This window comes from Morus notabilis, unplaced genomic scaffold (assembly GCF_000414095.1).
Source record: "Morus notabilis unplaced genomic scaffold, ASM41409v2 Scaffold261, whole genome shotgun sequence".
NCBI lineage: Eukaryota > Viridiplantae > Streptophyta > Magnoliopsida > Rosales > Moraceae > Morus > Morus notabilis.
The window spans coordinates 28,738-46,076 of NW_010363042.1; the positions used below are offsets into that span (position 1 = coordinate 28,738).

A 17,339-nucleotide genomic window follows, 5' to 3' on the forward strand; every position below is an offset into this window, starting at 1 on the left:
TCTCTCTCTCTGTGTCTGTGTCGCTAATGAACAGCAATGTCTCCTTTAAATAGTGCACTATTGGCCTTTATTTTGAAATTACGAGAAAGACCTCGGTTTTACTGTTGTTTGACTGATGAAAGAACGAAAGACATTGGACCAAATTCTACGTTTTCGTGTTTTCATCGTACACTGTAAACTTCTCTCTTAGCAACATGCACCGCCTTAAAAAAAAAAAAAAAAAAAAAAAAAAAAAAAAACCCGAAAAAGGGGAAATCACGACCTTCACCGTGGGATCAAAGCTATTGTTGGAGCGTGTTAAAAAAAATAAATAAATAAAAAAAAAAGCTATTGTTGGAGCAGTGGCGGGAACTTACGTGGCACAATGCCAGAGGCCAGAATGTCAGTAAGTTCACACTTGCTGTTTGTGTAGTGGGCCGCGAAAGCGGCAGAATCTGCCCTCGCCGGCTGCCGAATAAAAGGTTTGGACGGTTCATGCGAAATGACTTAACTACCCTATACTATTTTAAGAAGGTGAAGGGAAAATATCAAAAGTATTTTCTTTTGTTTTAAAAGTAATTTACGTGATTTGTAAAATTGTTATTTTCTCAATACATTAGTTTTTACTAGTTGATAGCACGTTCCTATTGAGCTTATTCAATTCTTTTAAATATGTTTAGTTTCTCAAATTTTTTTTAAATATGTGGTTGAATTTTCTTTAAGTATTATTATTAATTTATTCAAGTTTAAGATATTATAAAAAAAGATTTTAAATAGAATTGATTTAAAGAAAAAATAGCAAGATAAAATTAAACAATAAATTATTTAAGAGATGCATTTGCGAATAGTATTTGATATGCGAAGAGAAAACAGATCTTTGCACATGGTCATATTTGAGAAAAAAAAATTATGTTAGCAGGGCAATTAGGAAAGTAAGAGTATATAAAAAAAATTATTGTAATAGAGATAAAAGGGAAAAAATAAAGAAGGACTAAAAAATAAAAATAAAAATAAGGAAACACTGAAAAATAATAAAAAATAGAGCAAGGAGTAAATGGAAAAAAAGGAAAAAAAAAAGGACGGAGTAAAAAGAAGAAATTAAAAGACAAAGAAGGAGCCACCTGAAGCTAGTTCAAGGTGTGTGTAGTTCTGTAGATAATACAAAAGACAAAAAAAAAATTAAAAAAAGAAAAGAATGAGCATTTTCAACTGAAATGAAACCGTTTTGATCGAAAGTGGAAGTGTCTTTGGACACATCTTAAAAAGACAAAGACAAGGAAGGACTAAAAGAATAAGAAATAAGAAAAAAATTAAGAAAGCATTAAAAAATAAGAAAAATAGAGAGGAAGGACTAAAATGTAAAAAAAAATACAAGGAAGGGTTAAAAATAAAAATAAAAGGAGGAGGGACTAAAAGACTTAAAGAAAAATCAAAGAAGGGATTTGCTTCCAACTTATTATTTATTTGTTTTTTCCATTAAAATTAGGATTTTTTTTTCCTTTGGAGCTTGCTACCTTGGATATCATCACTGGTAGTTTAAACCGAAATACCTTAATAATGAAGTTTACACTACCTGGCAGAGGAAAAGAAACCGAAAATGAAAGAAAAAGACCCTGCTCTAAGAACTTCGAATACGTCCTCAAATCAACGTTACATGCACAGGGTTTTTCTCTCTCTCGCCCTCTTTACGGGCAGCCTCCTAACTCCCGGTCATGAAACTTAGTCCTCCGACTCGTCTCGTTATGGGCTTCTCGTTAGTGATAGTGGTATATGGCGTGGTGACTTTGTTTGGCGGATCTAAACCGGTTTAGAGTTTAGAAGCCGAACAAATGAGCTTCGTTTACTGGTGAGTTTGTTGTTTGGTGGCTTAGATCTCTTGACCGGCTATCTCCCTCAACGGTCCTTTGGCTGACTATCTCCCTTAACGGTCCTTTGGTCGGTTTCCTTTCACCGAAGGTTTCTATCGGCGGTAGTAGGAGCTTTTTTGGTTATAATTTTTGTGATTGTAATAAAGGCGGTGGTCTCCTCACCCGACCCTCGTTTAGTTTGTTGTTTGTAGATTTTGGTGATCGGTTTAGGGCCGATTGTATATCTTCTCATAGGGTGGTTTGGTTTAGCTAAAATTTTTTCTAGGTCGTATAGATGTCCCCTCTTTGTAGGATTTAGCGATCTGTCCGTACAACCCTCGAAAGCATGATGGGTTTCTTCAATTTTAGTCTTAAGTGTGCTCGTTGTTAGTGTGTCGAGGTATCCCATTTTCAGGCTTCAAACTTGCGTCTGCCCCTTTGATGAGTCATTAACACTGTATCGAAATGACTGTTTATCAGGTTTTATTTAAATGTAATTTTCCTTTAAAAAAACTTCAAATACATTAAATACGTATTAAAATAGAAAGCCTTCCTATTTGGCTACAACAAAATAAAAGTACTTTTTTACTTTTTTATATACGAAGGATTTTACAAAAAAAAAAAAAAAAAATCCATCAGGCACTGCCTAGTGAGGACTATAACTATAGATTTTATTATAAGAGATTTTAAGACCGGTTTAGTATATAGATTTTGATTATGAATTTTAAAATTTAAGTTTTTTATGAGAAAAAAGTATTGTAACATAATCAAAACTATGTATTTAACTCATGAAAGCCCAAATATCAAACATACTATGGTCACTTATCCAACTTTGATCCCAATATTAATTTTTAAAAGTTTATGTACTCTATATTTGTTAAAAGAAACAATTTTGACCATGTCATTCATACATCTTTTATTTTCAAATAGAATGTAACACGAGTATAGAATTGATCGTTTTAAAAAGATAAATAATTAAAAATAAATCATTTTTCTTTTAAATTTTGTTTTTTCAATATGTTTTATTTTATTTTATGTCATTTGTGTTAACTTGGTCTCTAATTGTTCGATTGCACCCCTTTCAATTACACCAAAATCGTCCAAAACATCTCTTTCGTACAACTTTGTCTATGATACAAGCAGAAAGGCTGGTATCACACTAATTATATAGTTTCATAAATTCTCTTGAACTATTGATCTTATGTCAACTCATCCTTTTAAAATTTAAAAGTGGTCATTGCTCCCTCTCATAAATATATACAAAACTATCCATAAAACAAACAGAATAACTGTTTGTGACATATTCAAAGTGATTTGATAAAATTGTATCATAGAAAGATCTAGACAGAAGTGTTTTGAACGATTTTTTGTAATTGAGTGAGTGCAATAATCCCATGTAAAAAATTGAAGAGCAATAAAAAGTCTATACTCGTGAAGCACTTATGAGAACCTCAACAGGATAACGTGACATTTAATACTCATGATCAACTCCAAAACAAATATGTTTATAGGCAGTTCCTTCTCTCTCTCTCTCTCTCTCTCTCTCTCTCTCTCTCTCTATATATATATATATATATATCCAGGTAACGCATATCTGCAGAACTCCTTATTCCATTTCCATAATCATAAATCATAAATAACTAAATAAAAGGGATCAAAAAGGACTACCCCAAAAATACTGCATGTCTCTATATATCTTTAATTATGTAATAATAATGATCATATTATTATATATATACAGTATGATTTTCTTATACAACCTCAAGAAATTCCTTTATTAGATAATAAAACTGCAGCATAGTTTTTTCCCCTACTAAATATTACACATATCCAATGCAACTTAAGAGTGTCAATCATCGTTAGTAATTGATCCCTTTCAACTTCAAAAAAAAAAAAAAAAAAAAAAAAAAAAAAAAAAAAAAAACATCAACAATCAACCTTTAAAATCATGAGCTACTCTTAATTAGATCATTCGAATAAGCATACTCATGTATACATACGTTTACACACAGTCACACACACACACATATATATATATATATATATATGCAGTTATATATATATATATCATGTCAAGATGAAATCAGGCTATATATATATATTTGTGTGTGTGTGTGTATGAGCACACATACCTGAAAGTTACGGCTCATGGCCCGTACTATACCTAGCTTTGAGCTCTCTTAGCTAGGTTTCGACCACTGAATCGGAGAAACAATCTATATATGTTAAAGATAGACCAGATTTCAGATTTCTAGAGATATAGTGCACAAGTACTTTTTTCTCCTTCTTCTTCTTCTTCTTCTTCTTCTTCGTTTTTTTTTTTTTTTTTTTTTTTTTTTTTTTTTTTCCCCTTTTTTTTTGTTCTACTCCATCTTTCTTGACTGATATCTATGTACTTGAAGTTAGGCAAGCTACTAAATCAAGAAAGTGACTGCCATTTTCTTTTTCTTTTCTTTTCCTTTTTGTTTTTTTTTTTTCCTTCTTAGTTAATTAGTAGAATTGGTGGGGTCGTGGCACATACAAAGTGACGGTTATTGAAAATTTTAAACATGATATTCGAGTGGATAAGGATGAGGTTTTCACAACTTTAATTATAATCTTTCTCATCATTTGAAAAAGAATTGCCTATCATAATTGATCTTCAGTTTTCCTTTTGGAGTATTAATTTATCTTGTTTTATGTAATCGGTTCGAAAATTTGCTTACGGACCTAAGGCCTTTTTATTTTATATATTAATATATACATTATAAAAAGGAATCGTCTACATAAGCATGACCTTGAACAATATTGACATTATTGTTGTTATTATTATCGTTTTCTCTTTTTTTTTTTTCAGCTAATTTGTAGAGATATATATAATGTTGAATTCGTCCAAAAGCATAAAATATATTGGCCTGAATTTGCCTACTTCGGGTTTATGCAAGTTAATGCAGTGTTCCTATTCTAGAAAGATCATACAAATGCATTTGGACTTACAAAAAGGAGAAAACGAAAAGAAAAGTAAGATATCTTGAGTGTACATATGTGTGTGTATGTGTATACACACACCGTGATGAGATCATGGAAGGATTAAATTGGCCAGCATCGTGATCCATCTCAGACTAGTGCTAAGTGCCAACTCTACTATATATCATTTAGTTATAAAACAAAAAATAAAAAAAAATAAAAAAAAAACAAAAAAATAATAAAAACTTTACCATATCATTGTTATTGGACGTCGGTATTTCTACGTTGATTGGCGGTTTTTACAAATATTGTATGGATGTGAAAACCTCTTAAATGTTATAGTTTGTAGGAGATTTTTACAGAAAGGTTTGAAAAAATGAATTATCGGTAGGTTTTTATTTTTCAGTCGTCGAATATGTATTAAAAATTAGTTGTTCTGCATATTTATTTTCAACTTTGATGTGATTTTGATTAGATTTAACGTTAAAAAATGTATAGAATTCGTATAAATTCCTTATGTTAAATTTGACCTATGTTATATTTGGGGATAAATTTGACACTAAATATAGGATACGTAATATTTTAGCAATTGATTTATTGTCTTTTTAATTTAGTTATTATTGGTTTTTCTAAATTATTTAAAAATGAAAATTTACTTTTAATAACTTTTAAAAATCAATTATTATGACAGAATTAGATAAAGTATTTGAACTATCATTTTGTATAAGAGCACAAAATAAAATAACATATTCACATATGCTATTAGTAATTAAGAATGAAATATCGATATCTATAAAAATATCGATATTTCAGTTTTATGAAAATTTAGGACAAAATTTATGGATATTATGGAAGTTTATATTAAAAAATATTTCTAATCTTATGTTATAGTAGAATAAAACGTTGAAAAAGGTACATAAATAAACATGTTATACATTAAAAATAAAAACTTTGTAAATTCTTAATACCAGAATTAGATAAAGCATTTGAAATATCATTTCGTATAGGAGTATAAAATAAAATAACATATTCACATATGCTATTAGTAGTTGAGAATGAAATATCCATATTTGTGAAAATATCGATATTCCAATTTTATGAAAATTTAGGATAAAATTTATGGATATAATGGAAGTTTATATTAAAACATATTTATAATCTTATATTATAATAGAATAAAACGTTGAAAAAGGCACATAAATAAACATGTTATAACTTAAAAAAACTTTGTAAATTCTTAATACTAAAAAGCTCTATGAGATTCAAACACGGTTGAGATTCCATCTTGATCTAGATTCTAAATAATATTAGTGTCATAAAATGTTATTTCAATAATGTTGGATATATTTATGAACATGCCACCTATAAATTTGTTGATCTCTTCTCACTATATTTTCATGAATGAAAAATTGCAAATTCTCCCAAATTATTTACATGAGATGGTGATGGTATGTTCAGATGACAATGATAAAAAATTTTATATCTATCATAGTTTTTAAAAATCATATCGTATGAATAATAAACTTGAAAAGATAAATTCTCCTAATTATTTATGAAATTTGTGGTTTCTAAAAATTTTTAAAATTTTCCCGAACTTCCTCCCAAATTTCCCAAAATTTTACAAAAAATACACTATACACTAATTTCGTATTTTAAACTGATATTCACCGATTAATTGTTGACTGGACTCAGTGACGGAGTTATGATTTATTGGTAGAGGGTAAATTTTTTTTATCAAGATTATACTGACATGTATATATATGTAACAATTTGTTTATTAAATTAATTCATGGTCTAATAAAATGTAGATAACTATTAATTTAAGGGGAGGCCAAAGCTAATTTATATACATACCTATTATATTAAAATTAAAATTACTATATTAAAAAAGAGAAAAAAAAAGTTAGGCTCCCCTCCACCCCCTCTCTCCGTCATTGACCAGATTTAACCACTTTATTCAATTGTAGTGTTTAAAATACTGTCTAATCAATTATATCATGTCACACTATTTGAAAAAATTAAAATATTATCTAATTCAAGTTTTATTGCTGGCTCATTAAACGGTGTGATATGATATAGTTATCTTAACTACTATTTAGGACATTAAAAATTGAACATGTGATCTATTATTGAGCTATCTTCTACTTTCTACCGTCAGTAACTAGTCTCCTGCCAATATGCCACGTAGAAAAAACTTGCTTGTCACGTGTAAAATTCAAAATTTTCATATGGCTTAGCATAGTTTATTTCACAAATTTAAAATTTAAATTTATTACAATTAAAAATTTTCATAAAAAGTCACATTTAATTTTTTTTTATTATAATAAAAGGTTCTTATATAAAATCACATATTAATTCGAATTAAAAATTCATAAGAAAATAATTTTTAAAGGATAATTTGGTCAATATGTAAACAGTTCGCTCCGCTGCTCATGGTTCAAAACATCAACCGGGGGCAAAAAAACTGAGAGAGAAATGGCTTACGAGGACCGGCTCAAAGCCGCGGCGAAGATCATCCATGCCACCGACGAACGCGCCGGCGACGCGCCGGTAAAGCCGCATGAGCTTGGCGTGACGGCGACTCTGAAGCCTCACCAAGTAGAAGGCGTTTCATGGCTAGTACGGCGGTATATTCTCGGCGTCAACGTCGTTCTCGGTGAGTATTGGAATTCAATAATTTCATCAAACTTTTCCTTCTGTTTGTATGTCGGTTTTGGTTGAGAAATTCCGATACGAATTTTCAGTAAGGATTGTTGCATTTGATTTGATGTTTGAGAGAAAAAGAAATTTTGTGAGTTATTTGAATTGATCTTCCATTGGAATGTTCATTTGCAGGAGACGAGGTACGAATACATTTTGCTCTCACTCTCTGGAACATTATTTTTGCGGTGACTTTGATTATTTTATAGTCCAATTTCAATTGATTTAGTGAAGCTTCGTTATATTTGGGAAAGATAACATAATTACGTTTGTTAATAATTCTTGATTTTAGGGTTGGTAACTTACCCGATTATCTGCTTGTAATGTCTTCAAGAATCTCTAACTCTTAACATTTGTGTGACTTTCACTTCAAACAGTAAATTTCATCTCCAACTTATTACACCATTTCTAATACTAAAAAAATATTCCATGTATATTTCTTTTTAAGAATTAAAAAAAGAAAAAAAGGAAAGAAATAAAAAAAAATTTGAAGTAAAATTTGGTGTGGAATGAACAGTAGAAATGCAAATATGCGTTTCCACCGTTCACCCCACCAAATTCACGGCAAAAATTGCTTCCAAATTTGCTGCTTGGTTGGAGCTCTTCCGCAACACCAAGCCCCTTTTTCACACCAATTTAGCGTGCTTTGGAGAAGCCCTTACTAGTGAATGTTCTCTTTTTTCCTAGCACGTGAATGTAGGTATGTTGCCGAACTACATTAAATCGTTTTGTTCTTCTCTTCTTCCTTTTATTTTTTTTATTTAATTATTGTTAGCTTAATCATGTGGCTTCTCATTGAGCATTATTAAATATATTTTCAGCATGATTCGGCTTTTGCCAGACTACTCTCCTAGGTTCAATTTGGGAAATTCTCCGACTTTTTGGAAGAAGCTTAATTTTTAGAGCTTGTTTAGTAGGAGGGAAAAGTGGAGGCGAGGCGAGGGGCAAGGGGACTAGTGGAACTTTGCATACGCAATCTCATATGCATAATTTGAGGTTTTGATAATAATAGTCTTAGAACTTTGCTTGCTTGCAAACTTTTACAATCAATCAATCCTAGGATAGTAACTTGGAGTGTAAAGTAAATGAAATAAAACTTCATTGAATTAATGTCAATGAATGCATAAATATATTTGCTCTAGGGCACTATTCCTAATAGATAAGAGAAGGTAAAAAGAGAGACGAAGAGTTTAAGAAAATATATAGTTGCATTATACTGTTAGTTCATAATATTTTAAGAAAATATATAGTTACATTATACGTTTACTTCAAAATTTTGGTTTAACTCATACCTCCAAAAAATATTTTTGGCTTCGGCACTTGAAGCACTTGACGCTCCAGGTCATTTTTTACATCATTGGAAAATGGATTGGGAACATTTGACTGGGATTTCAAATCTTTCAAATAACCCTAATTTTAGTCTCTTCAAATATAGAGGGTTTAGAGAAGGGAATCCATATCAAACACGGTGAGAGATACGTCATAGCCTAAAGGCATAACAGAGAGAGGTGAAATTTTACCAGGCATTATTGGCTTTATGTTGTTGTCTCGATTTTGAGTTCTAAAACATCTTGGTCCAAACGTTTGATATTTTTTTTCTTTGATTAATTAAAATTTTTGGCTACTAATATCCAAGCCGTCATTAATATGCATAATCTTTAGTTGGTGAAAGCTTCACCTCCATATCTTCACCAAGGGGAATGGATAGTTTGTCATTTCCCTTTATCTTTGCGTAATAAGTCAACTATTTCAGTGATTTGAGCTGAAATGGCAAAGCTTCATAGTAGCAACATAAATGCCTGTTTTCAGCATGCTGCTCTGTTCCTTCTCAGATGGGGCTAGGAAAGACACTTCAAGCCATCTCATTAATGAGCTATTTGAAAATTCAAAAGTTGTCACCTGGGCCATTTTGTGAGTTAGTGATGTCTCTTGCTAAAAACTCTTTGGAGCTTTTGCTGTGGATCGCTATGAATTTAAGAGTTTTTCTTCTTTTCCTTATTTGTTATTCAAATATCTGCAGTGATACTATGTCCTCTAAGCGTAACCGATGGTTGGGTATCAGAGATGGACAGATTTGCTCCAAAACTAAGAGTTCTACGTTATGTTGGTGACAAGGAACACCGTCGCAGTTTACGTAGAACAGTATATGAGCAAGTAAAAGAACAGTCCTCACAAAATGATGTGAGTTTTAATTTGGTGCATTGTATGATTTTCAATTAATCTATTTGTCCATCGATTATTTGTTCTAATTGGATCTGTTGACAGGTTTTGTTGTTACCTTTTGACGTGCTGTTGACAACATATGACATAGCACTGATGGACCAGGATTTCCTTTCTCAAATACCATGGCACTATGCAGTAATTGATGAAGCTCAAAGGCTTAAAAACCCTTCTAGTGTATGTTTAATTTTTTTGTAGCGCTCTTTCGCACACTGAGGAACTGCTGTATGTAATGGGACTTGCCTTGTTACTGTAATTACTGGACTTATGAGGCTTGTGATAGGGTGAATTTCAGTTTCTTGTGCAATAAATAGTGAATACCTGACTGTTAGATTTTAAAACGACTACAAATTACTGTTCCATTTCCTGTTTTGCATGTAACAATTCTTTATGAAAGATCTAAAGAAGAGGAAATGACATTAATGTGGAGATTTTCTTCCTGATATTGTTCTTAAATTATGCTTTACATTGCACCACATATGTATATATGAACTTTGTAAGGTTTTCGTTGTAGTCATCTTTGCATGCTTCAATCCTGGCAGGTTCTGTATAATGCCCTAAAAGAGCGCTTTCTCATACCAAGACGGCTACTGATGACTGGCACACCAATTCAAAACAATCTCACTGAACTTTGGGCTTTGCTGCATTTTTGTATGCCTTCAGTCTTTGGGGGACTGGACCAGTTCCTTTCTGCATTCAAGGAAGCTGGAGATCCTTCTTCAGGTTAATGATTTAAATTCCAAAAAGGATGTCTTGGTCATTTCTTTTCAATATGACGCTGGCGGCTTTAGCTCTGGTTTTTAAAGAACCTGATTATAGCCTTCTATTTATTTCCTTTACATTTTCTCCCAACTTAGGCTTTGGTGATTGCTTAAAGTAGTGAGAGAGTTTTTACCACTGGACCAGTATTTTTGTAAACGTAACGCTTATTATTGTTCTGGAATAGGCCATGATCCGTCTAAAGTAAAAGAGCAGTTTAAAACTTTAAAAGGTGTAGTGGGAGCCTTTATGCTTCGACGTACAAAATCTAGACTTATTCAGCATGGGAATTTAATCCTTCCACCACTTACTGAGATAACAATGTATGTTTCTACCTTTTGAACTAAAGGCACTCAACTTCCTAATCCCGTTCTTACTGTACAATGCTAAGATATTTGCCATGATAGGATGGTGCCACTAGTCAGTCTACAAAAGAAGGTTTACATGTCAATATTGAGGAAGGAGCTACCTAAACTACTTGCATTCTCTTCTGCAGCCTCAAATCATCAATCATTACAGAATATTGTATGTTACTTTCTCCAATTTCACTCCTATGGCTTGTTTCTTGTATTACCTCTATACATCGCCGTGAACATCTTTTTCATCTTTCCCTGTATTTTCTGTTGTTTTATAATTTATTTATTCCTTACCTAGTGGACTAGAAATTAATTCTGCAAAAGTATTTTGTTCCACAACAAATATATGTTCCTTCTTTAAAAGTATTCTTTCATTTTCCTGGCAATTAGTGGAAATTTTGGTTGTTACAGACTACAACTTTAATCTTGTAATTCTTCTGTCCTTGCACAAATGTTTAAATTATAATTCACCACTACAACTGTGATTCACATTCCCATTCTCCATCATTGATTTATGAATGCTTGCACATCTCTAGCTCACTGATTAATCTGTTACTTGTGTTATAGGTAATACAATTACGAAAAGCATGTAGCCACCCTTACCTTTTCCCTGGCATTGAGCCTGAACCGTATGAAGAAGGTGAACACTTGGTTCAGGTAGTTCCAGTTTCTTAGATTCATTTGGTAAAGGAAGGACTTTGAAATGTGTGCAAGTATGTGCTATAAATATCTAGTAGCTACTGAGTGATCGAAATTAAACAAGAGGAAGAGAAAGACTTGATTGCTTACGTTTCTCAAAGCGGCAAACTCATGTTGTATCTGATTTATGGTAAATTAATTTTTTTTTTACTCTCATGGAGCTTCCGGTCGGTTGATATCTCTGTTTGTCTGTGAATTTCTAACAGGCCAGTGGTAAACTTATTATTTTGGACCAACTACTTCAAAAGCTACATGATTCTGGGCACCGCGTCCTTCTCTTCGCTCAGATGACCCATACTCTTGACATCCTACAGGTTCACTCTTTCTTCTCTTTTGTTTCAATAGCAAAAGAAATTACTTTTCCTTTGAGATAGTGATGCTAGTCTGCTTCTTCTAAATTGAAAAAAGATAACCTTTATCTCCAACATAGGATTTTTTGGAGTTGCGAAGATATTCCTATGAGCGTCTTGATGGATCAATTCGAGCTGAGGAGCGTTTTGCTTCTATAAGAAGCTTCAGTAGACAATCAGACGAAAGAAGTTCGAATTCTCAACCTGATGGAAATGGCGCTTTTGTGTTTATGATTTCTACTAGGGCTGGGGGAGTTGGTCTGAACCTTGTAGCTGCTGATACTGTTAAGTTTTAAGTTCGTTACAATTTTGTTAGAACTATGAATTTTCCCAATCACAACTAATGAAGATGAACCTGGATGTGGTATTATTTATGGAATGCTTAATTGAGACCCTCACTTGCTCCTACTTCACCTAATACATTGGAGGTTTATAGTGTATAATTGCAAAGGATTCTCTTTAAAATAATTCTATCCTGAACGTCTATCATGTATAAAGCAAATAGTAATTGCGTGCTCTTCTTACATTAATTGCTTTCTAATCCAGGTTATATTCTACGAGCAAGATTGGAATCCCCAGGTTGACAAGCAAGCTTTGCAGAGAGCACACCGGATAGGCCAAATGAAACCGGTGTTGTCTATAAACCTCGTTACTGAACGTACTGTCGAAGAGGTGAGATCTTAGACGTGAGTCATTATCATCAATGGCGATATATACAATATTCTGTTTCAAAAGAGTTAATGTAGGTCATTATGCGGAGAGCAAAGAGGAAATTGCAGCTCAGTTACAATGTTGTCGGGAATGATGTGGAAGACCAAGAAATTAGAGAATCTGCTGGAGTTGAAGCTAGAGATTTGCGATCTGTCATATTTGGATTACGTATGTTTGATCCTACTGAGATCGATGATGAAAACTTTGGTGAAGTAAAGATTTCGGAGTTGAATGCAATGGCTGAGAAGGTAACTGCAATGCGTTGTGAAGAAGTAGCAGCCAGAGATGATAGGAAATTTGAGGTTAACCCAACAGATAGTTTAAATGGATGTATTCGTGCTCGAGGAGATTCTGCTTCTTTTGATTTTGATTCTAGTTCTGATGTGGCGTCATATCTCTCGTGGGTAAAAAAATTTAAGGAGGAATCACAAAAAAGTGACGAGCAAATTATGGATTTCAGAAGAAGAGAATTAGATGAGGATAAGCATGCTAAGCTTGAGGCTGCAAAAAAGAAGGCCGAGGATAAGAAATTGTTAAAGTGGGGAGCCCTTGCGTATCATTCGTTGTCTGTCAGGGACCCTGTCACCCCTTTGGACAGTGATATGATGTCAGAATCGGGAGCTGTCCAGTTTGTTTATGGAGATTGCACCAAACCTTCGGATGTTTGTCCATCTGAGCCCACCATTATTTTCAGGTTAGTTTGGCTCTCTGGAAAATGCCTCCTCAGAAGTGTTTCTTTTTCAATTGGAAAAAAAAAAAAGAAGCTCTGGAACAATAGCATACGAACAGTAGTTTATTTTATGTCCAAAGGCCAATTGACCTGCACGATTTGTCTCCCTTTTTTTATTTCCTGCTAAAGTGTGTATCCTCTTTGTTATTCCAATATCAATATGCCAAATAGTTTTTAGTGGACGTTTGGTTCACGAATTCATAACCATTCTCGGTTTACGTGTGTTTTTGTGAGAGAAAACACTGTAGCGAGCCACGAACCATGATTCGAACCATGACACGAATCCTCATACCTAACACAGGATTAGTTGCCCTGATTTCATTTATTTGTGACCTGCTTTATGTTTGCAATTAATTCACCTCCATAGAGGTGGTTTGTTTTCACTTAAGACTAGAAGTATATGTTGATCTCATAGCTGTGTTGACGATTCTGGAAACTGGGGACGCGGAGGCATGTTTGACGCACTGGCCAAACTGTCTGCAAGCATACCAGGTGCATATAACCGGGCTTCTGAATTTAAAGACCTACAGCTTGGTGATCTTCACCTCATAAGAGTGAATGGTAAATTCTTATTCTTTCCATGTTAAAATAATGTCAATAGTTTGAACTGTTTCGTAATTGAATACTTGCTAGTTAATGACCCCCAATCAGTGGTGTACTCAACAGTAAATCAACATTACACAGTAGTATTCTCAAGTCTGTTTATCATTGCTAATTGCTGAGAGATATAACGGGAAAGTAATCTGAAACAAGTAGATATTTTAGGGCAACACGTAAGTTTTGCATTTCAGCTATGCTTGTTGTAAGTTGTAATCATTGCTTTAAGGACTCGTTTATCAAATTGTAACGGAACGTTTGAAAGGGAAAAGTTTCAAAAAGGAAGAAATGAAATTAAAAAATTGGAAAAAATCAGAAATACCACTCAAGGTGATAAAAAAAAATTATTTATGCCACTACACTAAAAAATAAACAATTGTCATTCAATTAATAAAGAGAAAACAAAAGGCCATGATGGCACCCAGTTATTTAGAATGCCGTATATGATAGGCATGTACAAAACCATGGCAAATTATGTACTTTTCTCTTGTAAAAACAAAGGAGGGATCATCAAAAAGGAATGAATGAAATAGAAAGGGGAACATTTAATTTCTTTTTTTTTTTATAGTATTTATTAACTTTAGGAATAGGAGTTTTAGTAGCTTAAGTACTGAAATGCCCTTGTGCATATAATTGTTGGCTGAAATTTACAAACGCTAGAAAAATAATTTTGTAAGTTATTCCACTTAAAAAAAAAAATCAAAACAAAACAAAACAAAACCAAGGAGTGAGTCGGGAAACACATGAATAGACGGCAAACATTCTTCTCGTTCTTTTCTCCACGTGAACGTACCCCAAAAGTTCCCATTTGCATTTGTGTTCCACATATGCAGAGAATTCCAGTGAACAGAGCACGGATAGTGATACTCCTCAATGGGTGGCTGTGGCCGTCTTGCAGTCTTATAGTTCTCGGCGCAAAATCCCCCGCAGTAACATTTCTATCCGAGACTTGGAATCTTGCATAGCAAAGGCATCGTACGCAGCGGCTCAAAACGCTGGTAAGGAGTTTCTTCACTACTAAATCATATCAAAACTAAATTTTGCAACAATTTTTTAATGCTTTCCATTGTCAAATTTTGAATAATACTTGTGTTTTGTTCTCTAAAAAGCTTCCATCCACATGCCACGAATTGGTTATCAAGCTGGATCAGATCGTTCGGAGTGGTACACCATTGAGCGTCTTCTTCGGAAATATGCTTCCATTTATGGCATAAAGATTTTTGTGTATGTCCTTTCCTTCATTTGTGTCTGTGGTACTTATGTGGTGAAAAAAATTAGAAAATATTTCTTTTAACTTTTGTGTGCAGGTACTATTACCGAAGGCCATCGTCTTGAGACGTTCAATTCAACGTTTCTCACAGGTTGCAACGGGCATCTTCCTTAAGTATAATAAAGTTTATGCAGTGTGAAAGCCATGTGAAAAACGGCTAGGACAATCAGCTTATGGTTTGTAAAATACCAACCAATTTCTTTTTAGCACATATGGAAGAGTGGGTGCAATGCAATTGTTTCTTCTTCTTCTTCTTCTTCTTTTTTGTTTTTGTTTTTGAACTCTTCTTTTTCAACCACTTTTGTATAATATAAACTTCATTTATTCCACCCTTTTTTCTCAATTCTTTCATAATTCCCTAAAAGTTTCAAATTAATAAGAATTTGTACAACAACATACTTATATCTCTAATTAATAGAAATTATGTGTGCTTTTTTTTTTCTTGAATTGAGAATTTGATATTCTATTCTTGAAGTTGCATGCCGTAGTTATAATTCTATTCTTGAAGATGTAATTGCCGTAGCTGTTTAAGTTCGGGACAGTTTGGTATTCTTGTGGCATTTAAACTAATTGATGTAAGCTGTGTTGGGTGAAAATCAGTTGTAATAAAAAGCAGTTCAGTGTTTAGTACTCTATTTTAGGCTTAGTTTGGTATTGATTTTGAACCAGTCAAAAGCACTTTTTTAATAAGTTTTGGGTTTATTTGTGTTTGGTAAAAAGAGTAAAAAGTGCTTGTGAAAGAATTTTTGAATTATGGGATGCCAAAATCAGAAGCAGCCTTTATGCTGCTTCTGATTCTAGATTGTGCGGCAATCTAATTTGCCTTTTAATGAAATTTTTGTTATGACCATATTACCCTTGCTGAATTAGAAAAATCCCAAACTAAATTTTTCCAGATCTCTCGAAGAGTCTTTCTTCTTTCTCGAGTTCTCAGGCGTGCTCTCTCTCTCCCTCCATTTCTCCTATCTCTCTCTCTGTTGTCTCGGTCTCCTCTGTGCTCCTCAGGGTTTTAGGAGGCCCATGCGATTGAAGTTTTGGCAGAATCTCTCTCTCATTTCTCTGTCAAACAGGTCCGTGGTGGTTAGGGTTTTATGATCTCGTCGTGCGATTGTGGGATTGCTAGTTGGAGCTCTTCAAATCAAGACTATTGCCTTTGTAAGTACTCAATTGATCTTCGTTTGTCTCGATTGGTTATGTTTTCACAGAAATTTTTTGCTCTGGATTCGTTTCTCTCCATTTCGAAAGAGTTTTCCTGTGAAGTTTATTTGGTGTTTGCTTCGATTCTGGCTTAGTTTGGTAGTCTGTAAGTGCTTGTGGGCTATGTTTTTTCATGTTTAATCTGGGTGTTTTTGAGAAATGGTTTTCGTGAGAGATGGAAGGGAAGCCATGGAAAACAAGTACTAGAGGGGAAAAACAGACTTTTTTTTTTTGCTATACATGGAAAAACAGATGCCTGGTATTTATATGATTAGGAATTGTAAATTCATTGGGTAATGCATAAATTTTGCATGAATATTGCATTTGCATCCATGCTCTCATTTCTTCGGAATTCCTTTTTGCAGTTAGTAGAAAACTATCCATTTAGAGAGCGATTCCTTTTTGCTGGTAGAATGCTAAGGTAGTTAGGTATGTTTGATTAAATTTTCATGAACTAAGACCATTGCAGCTCATTTTTATTAATCTACTAGATGTTTCTAAAATTTGGAAATGAACAGTTAATGGAGGTTTTGTATGGTGATTGCCTTTTGAAATGATTGAGAGTAGTCGGAAGAACGCTTGTGTTGGGGATGGTGGGGGGCAAAAAAGATGTGCTTTATTTTTATTTTTTTCCCTTGGATTCTAGGCCTCTAGTTTGAAATCGATGGAAATTTACTCATGTGGATGTTAGCCATTTTTGAATATATGGACGACATGTATACTTACTAGCTATCTCACACTTATGTGCATATATATATTATTTTATTTTTAGATATATACGTGATATGTGATAGATAACAAAATATCCCATGTACACCCTCCTTTTGTAAGCTTATAAGTCAATCTTAAAATATAAGAAAAGGCTAATTCTTATCCAAGGCAATCTATTACTTGCTTATATTTACCATGGCCCAGTAGTATTTGGCTGCCTCCTCCAAATGAGAAAGATAAAGATTATAACATCTGCCAGACTTTTAG

The 17,339-nt window shown here is 33.2% G+C and overlaps 1 protein-coding gene across 1 annotated transcript; it reads left to right on the plus strand.

Annotated features, from left to right (window-relative positions):
• The first annotated feature begins 7,236 nt into the window (after positions 1 to 7,236).
• LOC21399700 (probable helicase CHR10) lies at positions 7,237 to 15,517 on the plus strand. Its single transcript, XM_024169065.1, has 17 exons — positions 7,237 to 7,428; positions 7,608 to 7,615; positions 9,305 to 9,383; positions 9,493 to 9,653; positions 9,738 to 9,869; positions 10,235 to 10,415; positions 10,639 to 10,774; positions 10,859 to 10,976; positions 11,375 to 11,464; positions 11,713 to 11,820; positions 11,937 to 12,140; positions 12,403 to 12,528; positions 12,603 to 13,261; positions 13,713 to 13,858; positions 14,728 to 14,892; positions 15,004 to 15,118; positions 15,202 to 15,517. The coding sequence occupies exons 1-17, from the start codon at positions 7,248 to 7,250 to the stop codon at positions 15,227 to 15,229; spliced, it is 2,637 nt and encodes an 878-aa protein (XP_024024833.1). The 5' UTR covers positions 7,237 to 7,247; the 3' UTR covers positions 15,230 to 15,517.
• Positions 15,518 to 17,339: the final 1,822 nt, after the last annotated feature.

Excerpts from the sequence above, each read along its gene's own strand:
- LOC21399700 (XM_024169065.1), top strand. The coding sequence starts at position 7,248 with ATGGCTTACGAGGACCGGCTCAAAGCCGCGGCGAAGATCATCCATGCC. Across the intron at positions 9,654-9,737 it reads AACAGTCCTCACAAAATGAT|GTTTTGTTGTTACCTTTTGA; the intron begins GTGAGTTTTAAT and ends ATCTGTTGACAG. Across the intron at positions 10,977-11,374 it reads ATCAATCATTACAGAATATT|GTAATACAATTACGAAAAGC; the intron begins GTATGTTACTTT and ends CTTGTGTTATAG.